This window comes from Musa acuminata, chromosome BXJ2-4 (assembly GCF_036884655.1).
Source record: "Musa acuminata AAA Group cultivar baxijiao chromosome BXJ2-4, Cavendish_Baxijiao_AAA, whole genome shotgun sequence".
Taxonomy (NCBI): Eukaryota; Viridiplantae; Streptophyta; class Magnoliopsida; order Zingiberales; family Musaceae; genus Musa; species Musa acuminata.
In genome coordinates, this window is record NC_088341.1 from 34,144,235 (window position 1) to 34,167,056 (window position 22,822).

The 22,822-nt window shown below is 36.8% G+C and overlaps 2 protein-coding genes across 2 annotated transcripts; one reads left to right on the top strand and one right to left on the bottom strand.

Moving 5' to 3' along the window:
• Window positions 1-5,542: 5,542 nt before the first annotated feature.
• Window positions 5,543-7,221, top strand: LOC135610456 (putative kinase-like protein TMKL1). The gene is made up of 2 exons (XM_065104979.1): window positions 5,543-6,345; window positions 6,486-7,221. Exons 1-2 carry the CDS (start codon window positions 5,829-5,831, stop codon window positions 7,073-7,075), a joined length of 1,107 nt encoding a protein of 368 aa, XP_064961051.1. The 5' UTR covers window positions 5,543-5,828; the 3' UTR covers window positions 7,076-7,221.
• A 2,448-nt stretch (window positions 7,222-9,669) lies between these two features.
• Window positions 9,670-21,858, bottom strand: LOC103975571 (cationic amino acid transporter 9, chloroplastic). Its single transcript, XM_009390581.2, has 8 exons — window positions 21,602-21,858; window positions 15,423-15,835; window positions 14,183-14,359; window positions 13,789-14,013; window positions 13,531-13,707; window positions 13,128-13,364; window positions 11,518-11,607; window positions 9,670-10,099 (listed from the first exon to the last, which is right to left on the bottom strand). The coding sequence occupies exons 1-8, from the start codon at window positions 21,834-21,836 to the stop codon at window positions 9,956-9,958; spliced, it is 1,698 nt and encodes a 565-aa protein (XP_009388856.1). The 5' UTR covers window positions 21,837-21,858; the 3' UTR covers window positions 9,670-9,955.
• Between the last annotated feature and the right edge of the window lie 964 nt (window positions 21,859-22,822).

Genomic DNA, 22,822 nt, shown 5'->3' on the forward strand with positions numbered 1-22,822 from the left:
GCAATCATTTGCACTCCTTCCCCCCACCCCCCCTCCTCACCGGGGCCCCACCTTTTCTTCCTCTCCGACTCTCTCTCTCTCTCTCTCTCTCTCTCTCTCTCCCCACTGTGGGAAAGTGAGGAAAAAGAAGCTGGGCGTAGAAAGGGCTGCATATTCTCTTTGACATGCTAACAATTATGGAGCGCATCTGAGTTGTAGTGATCATGGCATGTTTGGATACAGTACTCTAGGAATCCATGCCCATATAAATGGTAGACGAGTCCAAGTGATCGAGGAATCCCTTTATCGACACTTCGATTCGATTCCATGGTACCGTTCATGAGGTCGTATATACAATAAAGGTGATGATACATTCAACATTATTGGAGCGATTTGGTTCGTCCTGCTTTTGAGTTTGGACTCAGTGATTCGATCGGTGTATGGCGAGAAAGATATATTCGAGATAGTAAACATCTCACATGATGAAAGCGATGGATTGATTTTGATCGGCATGGCATTCAGATCGAATTATTGGATCACCGATATGCGTTATCTGTGAGACGAGACGCCCAATTTTTTTTCTTTCTTTTTTTAATATTTTATTTTATTTTATTTTAGATAGGACGGAAGAAGAGTGGGACCCGATGCACATCTTGCATCATCTCTCCTCCTCCTCCTTTTGCTTTGAAACCTGTGGATTCAAACCCCGGCATGATGTCGGGGGTGGTGATGATTAATTGTGCCCCCCACGATCGCTCGCTAGCTGTCCCACGTGTCGCTCTCACCCCCTTCTCTCTCTCTCTCTCTCTTCATCAGCTTCCGCCTCATGGAAACAGGGAGAGGAGGACGAGAACACTTCCCAAGACCGCAACGCAACACGGCGACGTCAACAATTACCGCTTGCAAGAAAGGCCGTGCGAGGGGGCCAACTCTTCCCCATGTGCCGGGCACGTGGCTTGACCACCACTTTTACTCATTTGCCCCTGTCTCTTCCGCCTGATCACACCCCGCTTCGCCATGGCACGCTCGTAAATTAGAGATAAAGGGAAGGGTTGTATAGGTCGAGTCGACGCACTTGCGGTTATTTTACTCTCCCGCCCGGCAGCATGTGGCGGGTACGTGGACCGCCAGGCGAACCAGCGCGACGACAGCAAGGCGCACGTACGACCCAACACGTGCACGTGTGGTCAAACCACCTGCCCCGGCCATCCGACACGTGCGGAGGCGGCCTCGGTGTTCCCATGTGCCGCGCGAAGCTTCCCGTGGCTTCGGGTGATAGTAGCATAGCATCCATCGTATCCAACAACGTGATTTACTTAACCCGAATCCGAACCGATCCGAATTCCAATTTGATCCGAACCCGATCCGATTGAATCGGCATAACATGAGGGCAATAGGGTTGGCGAAGTGGGCCTGCTTGTCTCCTCCCGGCTGTGTGAAATGATAAGATAATAGAATTCAAAGATGCATAGTTTGGGGTGTTGGATTCCCTATGATTAGTAGGGGATAGTTAAAGTATGGGAGAATGAAACATCATTGATGCTCCCAACCCATTATTCAAACCCTAAGCCAATCTGTCCCACCACCCCAATTGCCATTAAGGTTTACTCACCGGTGTTGTTCGATCATTTTGGGCAGCCACACGTGGTGCCATTATTTCCAGCCAATTCTTCTTCCTGCTAATAATGTGGCGTTGGATTCTACAAGGAGATTATATTTATCATTTGGATATGTCTAAATTTAGATTGATGCATCACATTTAAAATGATATGTTCTTGATAATTGAGTAGAGAGGTACATGAGGCTCATGTGAACTCGAAGCTAATATCTATCACATGTGCAATAATAGCATATCTATTTATGTATGTACATCTTCATGTATAGCATCTACTGCTTTATTCATGGTGAGAAAATTGATGATGTCTTTTATGACAAGCATCATCATAGTGGTTGAGGATGATGGCAGGCCCTGTCAGACCCAACAGGCCCAGTTAACATGCATACGCCTCTGTTCACTTGCTTTTCAGGGCATTATTCTGCCATTTAAACATATTATTATTATTATTATTATTATTATTATTATTATTATTATTATTATTATTATTAGTATTATTATTATTATTATTATTATTATTATTATTATTATTGATGAGTTTAGTGATATTTTTATAAATGTCATATGTTTCACATATCTACTCAACTAGAAAGAAACAAATACATACAGTTTAATTTTAATTTCTAAAAATTAAAATCAGAATAAGAATCAACGGTTTCAACTCGATTAAATATGAAAAAAAAAGAATTAAACATAAATATGTTATATAGTTTAATAGTTAGTAATTTAAACTTGAAGCCTAATAATGATTTGGGATCAAATCTTAAAGCCTAATAACTTAAAAACACATAGATTTGCAAGGTCCTTTGAACATTAAAAAATAATGAAATGAATTGGCTACTCTTTGGATATAAAAAAGAATAGATCTCAAAGGTCCTATATAAATCTGCTTATTTGAAAAAATATATATATTATTCTTTGGAATTCTATCTACTAGTTTCAAATATGAAAACTCTTGAAACTCATCCTCCTTATGATTCAGATTGATGTTTATTTTAATTGTAAGCAATAATATGGTGTTTATTTTCCCATTATTCAAACTGAGATATAGAACATCCCAAACAACTCAAAAATCATAAAGTTTTGGATGTAAAGATCAATGTTCCATTGACAAAGCCATGCCCATGTTTTCCAAATTAAGTTTTTGGCATTAGATTATGATCCAAGTCAAGCAATCTTTTCTTGGGAAAAATAGTTTTCAGTCATGTATTAAATGTCAGAACAAGAATTCAAGTTGCAATTCAATGCCAACCAACATGTTGCCCACCTCTTGTGCTCCATTCAACACAATCAACAGGCTTTGAAGCTGATAAAATAAATGGAGCAATCTGTCAAGCCATTAACAAATATTAATGTACAATCAAAGGTGTCAAACCTCATTACTTCATTCACATATATGCATATATAATTAAAGCTACAGACAACCCAAGAGTAGCTAAACAATTCCATTCCAGTGAAGCTTATTATATCAAAACCTAATAACCATAATTTCTTGTCATGTATGAGACATCAGAGTTGGTATCTTAATTCACAATTCTTTGCTAGCAATTCCATTCAACTCATTCAAGAGTTCGAAGCTGAAAAAAGCTGTAGACAACTCAAAATTCCATGAATGTGAAGATTATAAATGTCTACATAGCTAAATATATCAAAACCTATTAGTCAAATTTGACCAATCTTTAGGAACTCGATCAACAGATCTAGAGGCTGAAAAAGTAGATGATGTCAATGTATCATCAAAGGTGACAAGATTAACCACTTGATTTGATTACAACTAAAGATGTAGAAAACCCAAAGCTGTCTCAATAATTCCATGAAGTTGAAGCTCATAAATGTGAGAGCCTGGAATGTTAATTTGAGCCAGCAGTGCGTTGCCTGTTCTTAGTTAGGGCTGGGAGGTGTGAGACCAGTTATGAGAGTGACTCTGAACAGCTAAGTTTGTCCACCAGGCTGGGTGACGGTGGCACCATGAACTCATCAGGATGTATCACTGAAAACCCTACAATCGCCAGCCCCACTGCCCACACCCACATTGCCGTCAACTTGAATAGAGCACACCTAAGATAGCTGATCTAATGAAGATGCATCCATTTCATCATTTATCAAAGATTATAAATTTAAACTTCATCCGATGTATTTTTGAATTTATAAAGAAAATATATATCCATTCGATCATTTACCAAAGATTATGGATTTAGATTTCATTTGATATATTTTTTATATTTTTTAAAAGAATTTCTAAGTCGTGTGGTACTATTGTGTATTCTAGTCAATCCTTCTTAAATTTATTATCATTTTTTAAGGACACATAAAAAAGAATATAAATTACAGTAAATGTTTGACTTAGGATTAATAAGTAGTTATCTCAGAAAACACTTCAGAGACAATGTAAATTATAAACATAGACTTTGTAAGCTTTAAACATATGACTCTTTGTTTTAGTATATTTTTATCTTAATTTTAATAAGATAGTAGCTAATTTGGTCCGTAAAACCTTTATCAGATCATATTATAATTCGTCTTCACTATTTACACTAAAAAAAAATTGAATAGGACATTGTGCCATCTCTATATGGATAAAACACGATTAGAGTCATCCGGAATTGGATTTCGATAATGTAATGTATCGATTTGACCGATACTAAGCTTATTTTATATGTATCGATCGAGACCTATCAGGTAGAGTATATGTACAATATTGATATAAGTAATGTGATACAGAATTGGATGGTACATGCATCAAAATTCTGATTAGGGCAGCGAGGATATCAAAGAAAAAGTAAGATTAATAAATGTAGATTAGATGCAATTTTAATTGGATTTAAGTCAGATGCGGATTCAGATTAGATTTAAGATGGAGAGAGAAGAACTCGATTCATCCATATTTAATGAATATTCTTAAGAAAATTATATGAATAAAGACATATGAGTATTCTTAAATGCATCTAATTTAAGACATTAGAATTAGGATGGTTAGTTTATCTAATTAAACCCAGATATGAATATATTTTACTCTTTGATACTCAATTAGTGTTTCTAATTTCACTATCTTATTTACAATTGGATTGGACAATAATCGAGGACGATCTTATCTAATAAAGATCAAACATGATTTCTTTGTTTAATTTTATCCATTACAGGATATATGATACATAAATCAGAATTTCAAAATTGATGGTTTCAATTTTATGTAAAATAGAATCAAAATCAAACTAACTTTAGACAATTCTCATTGTGATTTGAGGCCAAGATCAAGTAGGAGGACAATATTAACTCAAGTACAAGCATCGATAAGACGATTAGTGGAGAAGGTAATCGAGATAATTAACATATAGTCTGAGAAGAAGAAGAGGTGCTCGAGACAATCACAAGTGATGATGATGGAAGTAGGGCTTGCGACGATAGTAGTAACGATGAACTGGCATCGACGGGTCGTGACGATAATAGAATAAGTTGAGGGCTAAGGGCTAAAGAAAACATCGAAAATTAAAAGAGAGTCTAAGAGAGGAAGTGGAGTCGAAAGGCTGTGGGAACAAAAAGATCGTCAATTATAATCTGCATAGATGAAGTTCTGCAACTCGGGTCTGATCCGAACAAATCAGTCAGCGATCGAGTTTAGGCTCCGAATTGTGATCCGATCCGATCCGACGATCACATTCCTAAACGAACCGTGATCTACATCAAACCCACCTCGTCGCAACCGTTCATCAGGCTGACGCGGGACCCAAATTTGACCCCGACCCCCCCTTGATTTCGGATCCGCCGGCCAAATCGGATCCATCGGCAGCTCAACTCCCAACCAGAAAGAGCGCGGGACAAAACACGACCCACCGAGTCGCCAATCAGCGCTCTCCACGTGTTGTCGACTGCCCATTAACCAACCAACCCAACTCCCTCCCATCCTCTCTGTCTCTCTCTCTCTCTCTCTCTCTCTCTCTCTCTCTCAGAGATCAGCTTCCCGAAGTGGAAACCTGTCTTCGGCAATGAACTGAAACCACCCGGGTGTTATCTGGTGTTCAATCCATACAAAGCTTCCCCTGCACCGAGAAAGGAACCATCTTTTTTTTTGTTCTCCTCTCCTTTTAGCTTCTTCTCCCTGTTCTAATGCTTCCGTCCTCCTCGATCTCCAAACTGATCCAAATCGCCTTTCAAGATTCACATTTCCGTATAATTTTGCCAAAAAATTGGAATTTTACGGGCTTCTCGAGGCTAGATTGAGTTTGGCGAGCCTACCATGGAGAAGAGACACAAGATCGAGCTCCTCCTTGGTCTTCTCTGCTCGTTCCTTTTCCTTCTCCTCTTCCTCTTGTTGGCGTTGAGCTACTTCTTTCGCAAAAGATTAAGGTGCCGAGGTAGGACCAAAAAGGAACCCTTGGAGGCCGGCGGCGACAGCGGCGGGGGCGGCGCGGAGGAGGAGCACTCGGAGGCGGAGGAGCTGGTGAGGTTCGCCGGAGGCGAGAGCTTGACGGTGCACGACATCCTGGACGCGCCCGGAGAGGTGGTCGGGAAGTCGAGCTACGGGACGCTGTACAGGGCCAGCCTCGAGCGGAGCGGCTCTGTGGTGCTGCTCCGGTTCCTTCGACCGGCTTGCGTCGGCGGGACCGAGGAGGTTCTGCCGGCGGTCCGGGCGCTCGGGGCGGTTCGGAACCCGAACCTGGTGCCCCTTCGGGCGATGTACGTCGGGCCGCGAGGGGAGAAGCTCTTCGTTCACCCCTTCTTTGCCGCAGGGTCGCTGAAGCAGTTCTTAAGAGGTGAGTTCAGTGGCCTTTGAACTTGTCATCCTCTTCATGGCCTTATGCAATGCTGAGCTCTAAAAATCTGGTTGTCCATCGCCAAACAAGATCTTCTTGCCTGCAAAGAAACACTGACCGGATTCCATGATGATCCACAGCTGGTGTTGCTGAAGCACACAGATGGGACATCATCTATAAGCTCTCTCTGGGAATCGCCAGAGGGCTGGATCACCTCCACACAGGACTGGAGAAGCCCATGGTGCATGGCAATCTCAAGACCAACAACATCTTGCTCGACGCAGATTACCAGCCTCGCCTGTCGGACTTCGGCTTGCACCTGATCTTGAATCCAGCGGCAGCCCAAGAAATGCTCGAAGTCTCTGCCGCCCAGGGGTACAAAGCCCCCGAGCTGGTTAAGATGAAGGATGCCAGCAGTGAGAGCGATATGTACAGCCTGGGGGTGGTCGTACTCGAGATGCTCACTCAGAAGGATCCCATCAACACCAACTTCTTACAGTCCAAGGATTTCCATGTGCCGACCTCGTTGAGGAATTTGGTTCTGGAGCACAAAGTCTCGGATGTCTTCAACTCCGAGCTCCTGATTCAGAGTATAGATCAGAGTTCTACCAATGAACAAGGTCTACTGATGCTCTTTCGACTGGCGATCGCTTGTTGCTCTCCTTCTCCTGCTTCGAGACCAGACACTAAGCATGTTATTTCACAGATCGAAGATATCATCCGACGATGATGATGATGATTTCCATTCTGCCATGGTGATGAAGCAACCTGTCGTTGTCGATGATGATTGTCCATTTTGCCGTGGTAGCAAAGCAATCCATTGTCCTGATGGCATGATGGAGAAGATGATACAGAGAATTGGACCAGGAACCGACAGTAGTTTAAATGCTTCGAGGATTGGAGATTACCATGAGCTGTATAGTATAGTTGGAGATGTGCCAACGGCAACTACATTCACCTCCTCTTCTGAGCTCCTCAACTGTGCTTATTTCTGCTGTTGATGCATTGAAGGAGAATGCATGTGATCGGAGATACAAGCTTCTCTTGCTTGTTGAGTTTGGCTAGAGTACAGGATCTTGGCCTACTGGCTACTGCAACCAGTGATACTTTCTGAGTGGTCTCGTGACTTGTTAAAGAGAACAGAAGCCTGAAGCATAAAAAAAGGTTCCCCTTCTCTAACTTCAATCTGTTTGTGGATTCCATCTCTCCAAGGCATCAGACATGGGGAGCAAATCAACTGAGTTGGGGAACAGAAACAGGCAGAAGGTCTGCAGTAGAGATCATGAAACTGTAGATGGAATAGTCAAGCTGCTGCCTTTGGAGTTGCAGTTTGATGTGGTCTTCAAATGCTGTAGCATGGTTTGGCATGCACTTGAAAAGGTGGTGGTGTACCTGTTGCTGATACAGATTTGACTTGACCAGCACCAAAAGCTGTCCTCATTAGTTCAATGCACTGGTGTATTCTGATTCGGAACCATATTGAGTGGTCCAAAACATCACTTCCTGAGGCAATATTGTACATTTCATGTTTGGGTACCAGAATTACATGTTTATATATATATTAGCATCTTGTTTTCCTGCATAAAACCATTACCCAAACTCTTCTTCAACAGTTGCTCTGGGTTCTAAACAATGTCTATCACTTCAATAAATGTTTCCATCTTGTAATGATGATAACACAGGACAGTGAGGAAGTGAAGCACCAGCAGATCATGCTGCACTTGGGAATGATGCTAGGCAAGGCACATCATGGTCACCATCTCCTTGAGTCAATTGGAGAGTTGCAAACCCAATAAGCTCAGTGCTCTTTCTTTGAGGCACTACATACTTGCACAATCATGCTTGGACAAAGCTGGAACAGAGAGATTCCAAAACTTATGCCCTTTGCTTGGACAAGATTATGTGCTTGGCCTACTACTGCAGATGGAAAACTTTGAACATTTCTATGTAACAATATAAATATCACACTTTGTCTCTTCTGCAAATTCCAATAAAGTGATTAGGGTACAAAGTTGTCATCAAATTCAAGCCAACAAAGCTGCAGATATGCATTGTTTTGGATTCTCAGCATTAGGAAACCACAGCTCTATAACAAACGCACGAGCGTTTAGGTGAGTTGAGGTACAGTGTCATGGAAACCAAGCTTTCTTCTGATGATGCACCAGAAAGTATCTAAAGTGGTTGAGATCTGTAGCATCTGTAACTGTAGACTCGTAAAATATCTAAAATTTAGGTAGAGATGTGGCATCAGCTATAATTTGTCTTCTTTATTGATTCTTAAACAATATGAAATCAATTATTATTGCCTTTCTCCTCCTTGTAGTATGATTAATGATAGTAAAAAACCCAAGGCAGAACTCATGATCAAATAGCTTGAAACATCATTTATTCTCGAATCTGATGCTAAACTAAATATACTTTCTAACCATTTTTTATTGATATATAAACAAAAAATATGTTTGAGAATGCTTGAGCATGTCCACACCCTTCTTCATGGTCTCCTAGAATCACCCATGGATCCTTGACCTTCCCCATCTCCCCAACATATGTCGAACACCGAAGTTAATGTGTTCGATGAAATGAAGGTCAAAGATCTCTATCTTGGAACACCATGGACAAGGCCCGTTAGTGTGGGTCGAAAGGGATCCATGCGTCCAGGACAAGTTCCTAACCTCAGCATGACTTCAAGGATGAGAAGAACACCCGGGGCTTTAGAGAAGATCTACCAAAAGGACCCCCTAGATCACGAGTATACCAACCAATCAAGCTAAGCACGGATAACAGCTAAGGAATCGTTGCAACGTCGTTTGTAATTGTGTGGATTCTCAAATGGATTGGTCAAGATGAATGAAGCCAGGCCCAACGCACCGATCGAACATGTACAATTTGGGTTCCAGACGTACCCTACATAGCAGCGACAAACCAGCGAACACCTTCCGTGCACGCTTCTGATTCCTCTGTTCATCAACAGGCCGCTTGTCATTTCCACCTGCTGCTCGTTGAGAAAGGGGGACAAGTTTGATCACTAGAACTGAAACTAACAAAGAAGTTGCAGGCAGATTTGTTGAGTGAATCAAGCAAAAACAACAAATTGAATGGAGAACAAAAAAACAACATATTTAACATCAAAAGAGGGAGACTCTTTTCTCAACCATTTGAATGGAGAACAAAAACAATAAATAATGCACCCGGAATGTCAAAAAACACTAAACTTGTGCTATCAGACATCTGATGCTCACATAGGGTTGGAACCATTGTGTCCCTGCCACAGAAGAAGAAAAGAGTCAATAGCAAGCAGTTGCATCAGGAATAATACGATACCGATACCAAAAGCAACATAATAAAGGATCGGCGTTTCGGTGTCCCATATGTTCTTAAGTTTACAGATGAGAACCCAGGACAATGGCTTCCGACACAGGGATAATACAACTCAGAAGTTTCTGTGTTGTGAAATAAATTACAGAATGATCTTTTGAACCTATTCGATGGCAATGGCAATGGCATCCATGGAGTTCATTGAGAACATGAATTGAGCTACTTTGAATTTATTATCCCCATCACAGCTTGGTCTGTGACTACATATTTGGATGATACCATAAAATTACCACTTCTAGGCAGCCTCAGAAGGAACACCATGGTAGACTACTGAGTGCTCTGAACTCACCGGATTCGCATGATACTGTCCATAGAGGGCGTAAATGCCAACTGAGATCAAGCTCACTATGACAAATCTGTACCATGCTTCTTCATGTAGCTGCAATACATCCAAATAAGGATTACAATATTATTTTCTCAAAATATATCTTACAGTAAAAACTATTGGGCAAAACATACAGGGACATAACAGCATATCCATTCGAAGGAGAAAAAGAAGCAAATTATTCTAAAAACCAATGGAATGAAACACTAGTGATTGTGTACTAACGTTGTCCTCTAACTCATTTCAAGTCCTTTTAAATGATCAATCTCACAAACAAGGTTTGTGATTTCGAATCGTACCACTCGTGTAGCGGGCGGTCTGCTCAATATAGTGGCCTGGCTGCGGCGAGGCTGAAGGAAAAGCATCGAAGAAGGAAGAAGGAAGAAGGAAGAAGGAAGAAGAAGGAGAGGGCATTCGAAGAAGAGGGAGAAGAAGAGAGAGAATCGGTAGAACCACGGCGCGAACTTGTTTCCACACCCTTTCTCGATCCCGATCCGACGCCGCCCTCCCTCGACGATCCCAATCCAAGAGGTAACTGCGAGGAGAGTCGTAAAGAGGATGATCTAGAGGCACGAGGATCAGGGGAGGCGGCGGCTAAAGAAACGAAAGAGGCAGTCTCCTTCATCGCCTCGTCTGCGACTCTATGGTCTTCTTCTTCGTCGAAGGCCGGAGACGTCTGTGACCTTCAATGTCTTTGCCGCTTTCTTTGCCAATTGTCGCAGACGAGGCGCCGAGAAGAGGAGGCGACGTCAACGAGGCTACGTACGCCTTTTTTCTAATATATATATATATATATATATATATATATATATATATATATATATATATATATATATATATATATATATATATATATATATATATATATATATTAGGCATACCACTCGGTACGATGTACCATACCGTACTGTACCGAGCAAAGCTTGATACACTAGTACGGTACAAAATTTCGAATCTTACAAAAAAAGCTACTACATATAAATAAATTGTGCTAACCCAGAAACATCTATGCAAATCAACTTGAAAAGGTATGCTAAATATTGTTCTATCAATCCACAAAAAAATAGGGATTTTAATTGCCAATTAGTATTGCCTATGAAGTTAGCAATTGGATAATCCAGCAACAAATCCCTGTAAATTCATATGACAAATAGAATAGAATTTGTGACAGACTATTTAGCTGTCTAGACACAAAGGAAACCAGCCTTCTAGTACACAGGATAGTTAGCTAAGTCCCATAAGCGAAATAAACAAATCGCTTGTAATTGGGATTTCTTTCCATTTAGTTTTGTTCTAAATAATAATAATAAGGATTCTAAACCATGCTGGTAAATAATATGAAGCTATTTGGCAGTTCTCATAACATTTTATTTCAAGTAAATATAGGCATGCCACAATAATGTTTGTTGAATAATGTTTGCTGTGCAAACAAGAAACATAGAAAGAAACATGAAAAGGCTTACGAAGCTAACCTGTGCAAACAAGAAGATATTTATAAATATGGAAAGAACAGGGACAATGGGGACCCCAGGGCAAGAGAAACCAGGTGGATCTGCATAACCCTGCAAATGAAAAAATGAGATGAAAGGCAATGCTACAATATTTTGGGTAGATTTGACATTTCCATTAATGTTTGTTGGAGTTTTACTGGTCATGAATGCTTAAACCAGAAAATCATTCTTTCAAAGAGCTTCATGGTTACAAATAAATCTTCATTCATGCTAAAGTAGTAGGAATAATGAAATAAAAATAAAAAACCGTGCCTCTTCATGGAAAACCAAAATGTGAAAATAGCTCCTAGTTAAACAGATTGGTAAATATCCAGATTCAGAATCAGATGGGAGAAAGAAACCAAAAATTTTCTATAAGCCTTAAGAGAAGTGAAATTGATGTGAACCAAACTGTCATGTACAATGCAAACAGAAATTTGATGCTGCATATGGTCTAATAATGTTGAAAGCTTGTTGATGACATACATGGTAAAGCAATGAGAATAGCCATGGCATTGGTTTTGTGCTTTGCATACAAGTCAAAGATGAACTAATTAGCAGTTACCAGGACTCAGCAAGATCCATTCTAGTAGATGTTTGTACAGTTCATTGTTGACCGACAAAAAAAAAAAAAAATTGTGATATATTATTTGAGAATATGTAGCTAGCACCCATGCCTTCAGGAAAATAATATGTGGCTTAAATACAATGAAAACAGACACAGAAATACATGTTGAGGAAATAAGATACCAATATAAGACAGGCTTAGTATAACAGGTATATCATTTAAAAATGAAGTCATCTGGTAGAACTAAAGTTAGGTACATGGAGTGTAGAAGCAAGATATTCATATCCTAGAGATGATTGCAAACCAGAAAAGACCAAGCAGTTTACCGGGCTCAGAATGATAATTAAAAAAAAATTGAAGCAACAAGATAGAGGCTGTTAAGAAAAGGGATTTGGAATGGACAAATAGTAACACTCTGAAGAGGTATGCATACTGGAGAAGTGACAATGTCATGTCAAACAATTAGATAATAGTATCTAGTCTAAGTGACAAGATTCTACAGAGCCCCTTTTTGGAAAGTTGCTTGAGTACATATTAGTGAGCTATAAATGAGGAAATGGCTAGACATTTATGGATGCTAATCAAAAAAGGATTTTTAAAATTCAGAGCAATCAAGTGAGTTTCCCTTGCTAGAAATGATTACAAGATGAGGATACATAATCCAGACCACAAAGCTGGTAGAAAATCATAGATAAAAAAGAACACCCATTAAACCCTGCTAATAAGGGATTCAGAATATGGTTTCCAACTTCATTCATCACTTTTATTAAATGCAAAACCCTGATGATAAGGGATGCCCTTCAATTCAGTTCCGATAGTAGAAAATGCCAGCAGCTACAGACTTTGTAGCATTGAAGTTCTATTTTGCTGCTTTTGATAACACTATGCAACTCTTATGAATGCCCTTTCATGTAAACATGTAGCCAAATATATATTTTTTTTAAAAAAATCCCTTAACCTACCTGTATTCTACTAATTGTATTGAAATACACACAATAAGTATGATCAAAATCATAGTACTCACCTGCCGAAATTGGACAGCAACTGCTCCAAAAATTGCCATCGCTACAGCAAATATAATAATGATAAAAGAACCACTGAAACGGTAACATAGTCCAGCTAGAAAACCACCGAAAGCAATTAATACAAGACATATGATGCCTTCACAACGGGCTGAAATGCACTTCCCAGAAACTTGACTGGAAACTTTGTCCTTCCACCTTAGGGTTATCACACATGCCGAAACAACTGAATAGCCAGTCTATCCCACAAAAAAAAAGAAAATATTTGATCCAACCAATGATAGTAATATGAGTGAGACAAAAATTCTTGAGAAACGATCACATGATTAAACTATTAAGATTAAGAGATGTGAAATGAATATGAAGAATTATCAGGCCAGAGATACGAAAAGAAAAAGGGCATACCAGTGTACCAACTGAAAGAATGTGAGAAAGCTGGTGTACATTAAACAGACCTGCCATGATACCAGCAACAAGACCAACCCAGACCTGAGAATGAATAGGCGTGTGTCGCAACGGATGCACCTTGGAAAAAACTGAAGGTAGCAAACCATCTCTTGAAAGCCCAAGATACAATCGAGACTGTTAATTGCAAACAACATCGTATTCAGTGCATTACTAAATAACTAGTATTGGTGATGAAATTGGAGCTCAATGCCTTACCTGAACATATAGACCAACAAGAAGGGTGGTAGCAAGGCCTGCCACAGCTCCAATACTAATTAAAACAGAAACGACTTTCAACCCTTTAGCTGTAAAAGCTTCAGCCAAAGGAGCATCTTCACCAAGAAACTTGTATGGGACCATCCCAGTTATTACTAAGCAGACACCAATGTAGAGAACTGCACATACAAAAAGGCTTGCTAGAATACCAATAGGCAAGTCCCTCTTCAAAAGACAAAAAAAAAAGGATGTTTAGTTAGTTGAATGATCCAGCAATATATTGCCAGTGTATCTTGGATATAAATAATTGGATTGTCACAATGCAACAAAACTTAAACTCTACTATGCAACAGGCAAATTGAATGTCAATAAATTACAATTTTTGGTGAAGTACCTGGGGTCTTTTGGATTCTTCAGCAGAGTTAGCAACCGCATCAAATCCAACATAAGAGAAGAATACTACTGTTGCTCCCGTGATGACAGCTTTAAAACCATTTGGAGCAAATGGCGACCAATTTGATACATCAACTTCAAATGCACCAGCGAAAATGATAACAATGACAATGACTACCTGCAATACATTGTATAACATCACTTACCCGTCGGCATCAAATGAATTAACTTTCTTTTCAACAGCAACACAAACTAACCCATGTGACAAACTATATAGTGTTGAAACTGGCAGGGAATATCATCACTGAGAAAAAGAAACTTTAAAAAGCAACTTAAATGACTAGACAACTATGTTTTATGAGGTTTCTCAGAAAACTTGTACAAAATGTACAGAAAAAATATCATTTCCAAGAAAACAGATATATGCAGGTGTATGATTTTAGTTTCTTAATGCAAAGAAAATATAATAACAGAACAAGAACATCAAAATCATCTAGCAAGGTTGAGGGATAAACCAGTAGCTTGATTGTGTTCTCGGTAAGAGACAGCTTTGAAAAATGTTTTATTCCATTCAAAGAAAAAGTAAAACCATCTTTTGCTAGAAAATATGTTCAACTATCCAAACGTGATCACGAAAAGAAAGGGAAATCCACATAGCTTAGACATCAAAAAGATAAATCCTATCAACTTCACTTCCTGAACTTGTACACCATATAGTATGTCATTAGCATTGGTAGATGGAAAAACATGAGTGAAACCCACAATAAGGACACCTAAGCCAAATTAGAAAATAATACTTTTCATATCCATTTGATGATACAAAAGAATTGTACATTGTGGTGAGTATGATCATAATTATCTCATGAAGTCATCACTCCCGTGAAGAATCATGACTCAGAGATGGGCTACAAGTCTACAAAATAAATCTCCAAGCATGCAAGCACCTTCTATTGAGCAAGACCAGTTCCCCATCAAAGGAATCAACTTGAATAATAACATTTAATAGAAGTTACATGTGAAGCTAAAAAACCACTAATAAGTCGATAAATGCAAAATCCTTTTAGTTCCCAAAATATAACTAGTTGTTACAGAATTATATCAAGTAAAACATCTATTTCACAAAAGTCTCCAACCACAGAAGAATACAAAGTCACATAGTTGGGCTAAATAATATTAATATCTAAATAATATTGATGTAACAAACTGGTAGAAAGGAATGGTACTATCTCATAGATTACTACCTTTGTTGCAGTCATAAAAGAGTTCACTGCTGATGACTCCTTGACACCGTAGCAAAGAATTAAGGTCAAAAGTATCAGAAGGATAGGAGCCAATATGTTAATAGACACGACTCCACCAAAAAATTCTATTCCACCATGTCCAATCCAGCTAGGAAAATGTCCCCTTAAGAAAGGCAGAAGTTCCAACAGGGATACGAAATAGCTAGCTAAGCTGCGAGCAATGCTTGCTGCACCTATATGATAGTCCAGCATTAACTGGATGAAAACAAGAAACGCCATGAGTTCATTAAATGCAGCATAAGTGTATAAGTATGCTCCGCCAACGACAGCAGGAAAGCGTGAAGATAATTCAGCATAACACAGGGCATTTAGTACACATGCAGCTCCAGCAAGAGCGAAGCTAATTGCAACACCTGCAATGAAGATGATGATGAAATAGACGAAGAATAAAGATAATGCATAAGTGGGTCATCAAGAAGAAATAATTGAAAATGGATGTAAAGTGTTTAAAGAGAAGAACAATATTGCTATTGTAAACCAAGTTACCTGAAAGATCAATATATCTGCCTTTAGATATACAACAAACCATAACATTTCAACTATTTAAGTTCAACTATATAGTTTTTTTTTTCTTACAGTCAAACTTTATCTAGGGTAATATCCTTTATATAAGAGACATGAAATATTACTAAGAAGGTGTTCTTAACTTCTATTCTATATTAACTCAGACCACTAATCATAATTGACTCCAAATGTCTAACTAGACTATTTATTGGTCTCCTTTAAACATATTTAAATCACCTTACATGATTTTTTTCATTTTTTCCTTTTCAAAATATACCTAAATTTATTACTCTAGTTGCTATGGTACAACAACAACAAAACCGTAAGTCCTAACTATATATGATCGGCCATATAGATCTTTTGTCGCCATTGAGATTTATAAAAATCCTTATGTTTAGTTAAGTTCAGAGTAATTAAATCTTGATTTATAATTTCTATTAAAATCTTTTTAGGTCTTCCTCTACCTCTCATCGTACCATTAACATTAATTATTTCATTTTTTTTTACTACCATATCTGAAAGTCTCCTTAGCCATGCCTATAGTATCTTAAATAATTTTTTCTTATCTTATCCTCTATCGAAACGATACCTAGTTGTTCACAAATAGAAGTATTTTTTTCTTATTTTTCCCAGCAACTCTGCACATCTGTCTCAACATTTTCATCTTGACAATACAAATGTTTTATATTTTTTTTTTTTTAACTGCCCAACGCTCAGATCCATAAAAGGTATACAGTTTTGAATAATACCGTCCGGTACGCGGACCGCTCGCTATCGGACGGTATTATATATATATATATATATATATATATATATATATATACACACACCAAATGGTATACCGCTCGATATACAGTACCGTACCGTACCGAGAGAAGGTCAAAACTCTGGTACGGTACGATATTTCAATTCTTGCATAAAACATTGTTGGTCTCACAACTATCTTATAAAATTTTTCTTATAATCTCAATGGTCTCTGATGATCACACAAGACTCCTAATACCTCTCGCTATGTTAATCATCTTGTTCTTACTCTATCAATAATATCTTCATCGATCTCTTCATCTTATTGAATAATTAATCTAAGATACCTAAAACTTTTACTTAAAGGGACTTCTTATCCATCCAATTTAACTATATTTTGTCATCTATTTCTAGAATCATTGAAATTACATTTTATATATTCAGTTTTAGTCTAATTTAATTTAAAACATTTAGTTTCTAAGGTTTGCCTCCATAGATCAAGCCTACAATTAATTCCACTTAGGCTCTCATCAACTAAGACAACATCATCAGCAAATAACATACACAAGGGAGGTTTATCATGCAAGTGACCAGTAAGTTCATCCATTATCAATATGGAAAGGTATAGACTTAATGTGGATCCTTGGTGTAAATCCTATACATTAAGGAAACTCACTAGACACACGTCCTATAGTTCTAACACTAATAGTTATATTGTCATACATATTTTTAATAACATTAATATAATTAATGGATACATATTTCTTTTCTAAAACCTACTATGATAAATCTCTAGAAACCCTATTATAGGCTTTTTCTAAGTCAATAAAAATCAGATACAAATCTTTCTACTTTTCTCTATACTTTTACATTAATTTCCTTAATAAATAAATAGTTTCTATGGTAAATCTTCCAAGTATAGGACCAAAGTGATCTTTAATAATCATAGATTTATCAAGCTATTTTCATCTTCTTTATTGTATCTTTTACTTCATTAGCTTTAATTTTATGAATAAATCTATGATTATTAAAACTACCATAATTATTTATCATTAAATCTAAGTCCTATATGGAATATTCATTAAATAATTTATAAAAATATTTTTTTCGTCTTTCCTTAATCTTATTATCATTAACAAATATTCTTTGATCTTCGTCTTTAATGTATCTAATATTACCTAAATCCTTACTTTTTTTTTCCTAGCTTTAGCAATTTGATATATATCTTTTTCACCATCTTTAATATCTAATTTATTAAAAAAAATTATAAGATTTATATCTTGCCATACTAACTACTTTTTTAGCCTCTTTTTTAGATTCTTTATATCTTTTATTTTTCGTATTTTTATAATTTTGTCAATCTTTAAAACATGATATTTTGATAAAATTGTTATTTGAAATTTCTTGCACCACCATCAACTCTCTTTTAAAGTTACACCTCTATCTCTAGTTTCACCAAAAATCCACTACGTTAAACTCCTAATCTTATTAGCCATCGTAGTCCAATTAATATTAATATTATTCTCATCTAAGTTCCAAGGCGTCTCCCATTCCATCTTATTCTTAAAAGTGTTTACATTATCATCTTTAAAATTCTTCTTTCATTTTCTACAGTAAATTATAATACCATCAAACTGTGTTAATTCGTCAAACTTTCACCAGGTATAACTTTACAATTCTTATAAATAACTTTATCTATCTTTCTAGTGAGACAAAAGTCTATTTAACTATAGTTGTGACCACTTTTATAAGTAATTATAAGTCTATTTACATTTTATATATTCAGTTTTAGTCTAATTTAATTTAAAACATTTAGTTTCTAAGGTTTGCCTCCATAGATCAAGCCTACAATTAATTCCACTTAGGCTCTCATCAACTAAGACAACATCATCAGCAAATAACATACACAAGGGAGGTTTATCATGTAAGTGACCAGTAAGTTCATCCATTATCAATATGGAAAGGTATAGACTTAATGTGGATCCTTGGTGTAAATCCTATACATTAAGGAAACTCACTAGACACACGTCCTATAGTTCTAACACTAATAGTTATATTGTCGTACATATTTTTAATAACATTAATATAATTAATGGATACATATTTCTTTTCTAAAACCTACTATGATAAATCTCTAGAAACCCTATTATCGGCTTTTTCTAAGTCAATAAAAATCATATACAAATCTTTCTACTTTTCTCTATACTTTTACATTAATTGCCTTAATAAATAAATAGTTTCTATGGTAAATCTTCCAAGTATAGGACCAAAGTGATCTTTAATAATCATAGATTTATCAAGCTATTTTCATCTTCTTTATTGTATCTTTTACTTCATTAGCTTTAATTTTATGAATAAATCTATGATTATTAAAACTACCATAATTATTTATCATTAAATCTAAGTCCTATATGGAATATTCATTAAATAATTTATAAAAATATTTTTTTCGTCTTTCCTTAATCTTATTATCATTAACAAATATTCTTTGATCTTCGTCTTTAATGTATCTAATATTACCTAAATTCTTACTTTTTTTTTCCTAGCTTTAGCAATTTGATATATATCTTTTTCACCATCTTTAATATCTAATTTATTAAAAAAAATTATAAGATTTATATCTTGCCATACTAACTACTTTTTTAGCCTCTTTTTTAGATTCTTTATATCTTTTATTTTTCGTATTTTTATAATTTTGTCAATCTTTAAAACATGATATTTTGATAAAATTGTTATTTGAAATTTCTTGCACCACCACCAACTCTCTTTTAAAGTTACACCTCTATCTCTAGTTTCACCAAAAATCCACTACGTTAAACTCCTAATCTTATTAGCCATCGTAGTCCAATTAATATTAATATTATTCTCATCTAAGTTCCAAGGCGTCTTCCTTTCCATCTTATTCTTAAAAGTGTTTACATTATCATCTTTAAAATTCTTCTTTCATTTTCTACAGTAAATTATAATACCATCAAACTGTGTTAATTCGTCAAACTTTCACCAAGTATAACTTTACAATTCTTATAAATAACTTTATCTATCTTTCTAGTGAGACAAAAGTCTATTTAACTATAGTTGTGACCACTTTTATAAGTAATTAAATAGTTATCTTCTTAAAATGAAGTTGTAAATCCAAAATTATACCACCATTTTCATTTCTCTCCCCATAACCAAAGCCCTCATGCACCCCTTTATATTCATAATTCATCACATGTTTTTTCTATATGATCATTCAAATCTCCTCCAATTATAAGTCTTTCGAGTACAGACATTCCTTGAATGATATCATCTAAGATTTTTAAAAATTCTCGTTTGGTTTGATCATTCAATCCAACTTGAGGGGCATAAGCACTAATGACATTCAGAACATCTTCTCCTTTCACAAATTTTAGAACTATAATTCTATCTCCAAATCTTTTACATTTACAACATTGTTCTTAAGATCCTTATCAACAACAATTCTTACACCATTTATGTGTTTAACTTTTTCAATATATTAAATTTTAAATCCAGAACTATCAATCCCTCTAGGATTTTTCCCTACTCATTTGTCTCTTGTAAACAAATAATATTTATTATTCTTTTGATCATAGTGTCTACTAATTCTAATCACTTCCCTGAAAGTGTTCCTATGTTCCAAGTTATTAACCTAACCCTCTGTTCTTGGGCTAACTTATTTACTCCTATTGGTCTAAAACAATGAGAGAACTCTTACCTAGTTGTGACCACATTCAGGCACCGATGTGATGGGTCGCTTCCAAGAGACCTCCTTGCCGATCGTCTGCAATTCGGGACACCTAGGTGGTGAAAGTGCCTCGCGTCACTTTCAGGTGATGACCTAGCTCTATACTGAAATTGGTTTAAGATCTATGTTCATGAGACATAGTTTTACATTGATTATCAATCACTTAACGCAACCCTCCACCTTTTTCATTCGGGTTTGGGACCGGCATTAACGTTGATAGTTGCTTTGCTACAATGTTGGATAATATTCAAAGGAGACCTATAGGTGTTACAGTTAGACAAAGTAAATTGATTAATACTAGTAGTTTGAAGAAATATGGAGTGAGATCCAAGAAGACTATACTAGAAACATGGATGCTCTTGATTCAACTAGAGATATTATCTTATCCAAATCCTAATGGCCAGACTAGATCCATATAGTCAGTCCTAAATAGTTAGGACAATAGGGCATGCTACCGTGGTCGCCTTTGCTTGTATTAGTTTACAATAAATTTCGGATATTTTCTCTTCAAAATGAAATGCAAATATTTTCACATACAAGTGAATTATGTCTAACTTGGTTTAATAATAGATCTATCGTTAACATGTGAAGAACATATTCAAAGATCTACAAAGCCAATCAACAAAAACAAATAACTCCATCTAATTGAACCATATTTGCTTAACCTGAACCACAGGTCCAAAATACTTAAAGCCCAAGTTAATTGTAATACATAACAAGTCCTTATAAACTAATCCAGATCTTTTCTCCCTTGCGGGACTAAAATAGAGGTGTTACATTATAATCTTTTCAAAGCATCTCTCACTAGACCAATAAGTGTTTTACTATTTTATCATATATTCTACACAAATAAGCCTCAACTTCACTTTTTTTATCGCACAAGTTCCCTAATGGAACATATCTAATAAAAAACAAGATTCGACCACCGATTAAGAAATGATCGATAGTAGTAAGATTAAATTTGCAGAATTTTTAAGGTAAATATACCATTTCCTTGGCAACATGACGTCTAAAGATTCAACTTACGGTTAAATATTGTCGAACCAATGCAATCGCTAATTACAACAAGATCTTTCGACGATAGGGAAGGGTCCAGGAAAGTGAGATTTTTGAATAAGAGACTTACCCGGGCCGGCATCACGAGCCACCGTACCGGTGACAACGAAGATCCCAGCGCCGATTGAGGCGCCGATTCCGATGAGGATGAGCTCGAAGAGGCCGAGGCGACGAACGAGCCCCCCGCCATGGCCGGCCACAGATTCGGTTGGATTCCCTATGGCTTTTCGCCGGAGGGCGGCGGACCAGAAGCCGCCGAAGAAGGACCGGCCGCCGGAAGAGGAAGAACAGCCGTTTAATCCCATGGCACCCGAGAGAGAGAGAGAGAGACAAAGCGAAATGTCTTGTTTTATGGGGCGTTACCCGGTGGGCCCATAGTTCTAACGCAGTCGAGGCTCGTACTGCAAACAGGTACGCAATTGAGTATATAAAGTATCGCTCGGACAATCCCTTTTTTGCGTTCGGATACGGTAAAAGGGAACGTGGCACCTTTTTGCGACGTTGGATTTGGTAGCCCAGTTGATCGAGCGACGAGAGCCGTCTATTTCCCAGATGATTAGGAAATGGCGAAGATTTGTGACAAGAATTAGGCCACAATCATACGAAGGCTCCGACGACAGCCGTCACACGACAATACATATAACGACTGCATCGTATTGGTTAATATAATGAATATAAATTAATTTTATATAATAACAATAATAGTAATATATAATTCTGTGATGTCAAAATCATCAATCCACTAAAATTTTCAATCATAATGAATTATAATTTCTTTTTATATGAACCTCAAAAGGCATAAGCTAAATCTCATATTTGTATGACCCAATATGGTCTCCCCTAATTATTGTTTCGACACAAATAAAGGTTATTCATTGTTCAGAGCTTATATGAGAGTCTCATTTAAGAGTTAATTGATCATTTATGATTTATTATATTAGATTTATATTTTTATTTAAATAAGGATATTGTTTATATGGAATTCACTTGCAAAAAAGATCCACAGAGAGATGAAATTAAAATGGATGAGTAGTCAATTCACTTGAGAAAATTGATAGGTAATGACATTAAATTCCTCTCTTCACTCAAAAAGCAAAATGATTTTGAAACCAAAATAAAATTGTGAGAATGAGAGTGAAAAATATAATTGCAAGTATGAGATCATTTTAGAATGGATGAGAGTGAAAAATATTAGAGGAATTTTGTTGGTAACATTGACTACTGTTCCTCATCTAAGCTTATAATGAACATTCATGGGATATTCCACAAGAGAAAAGTACAAAATTAGTTC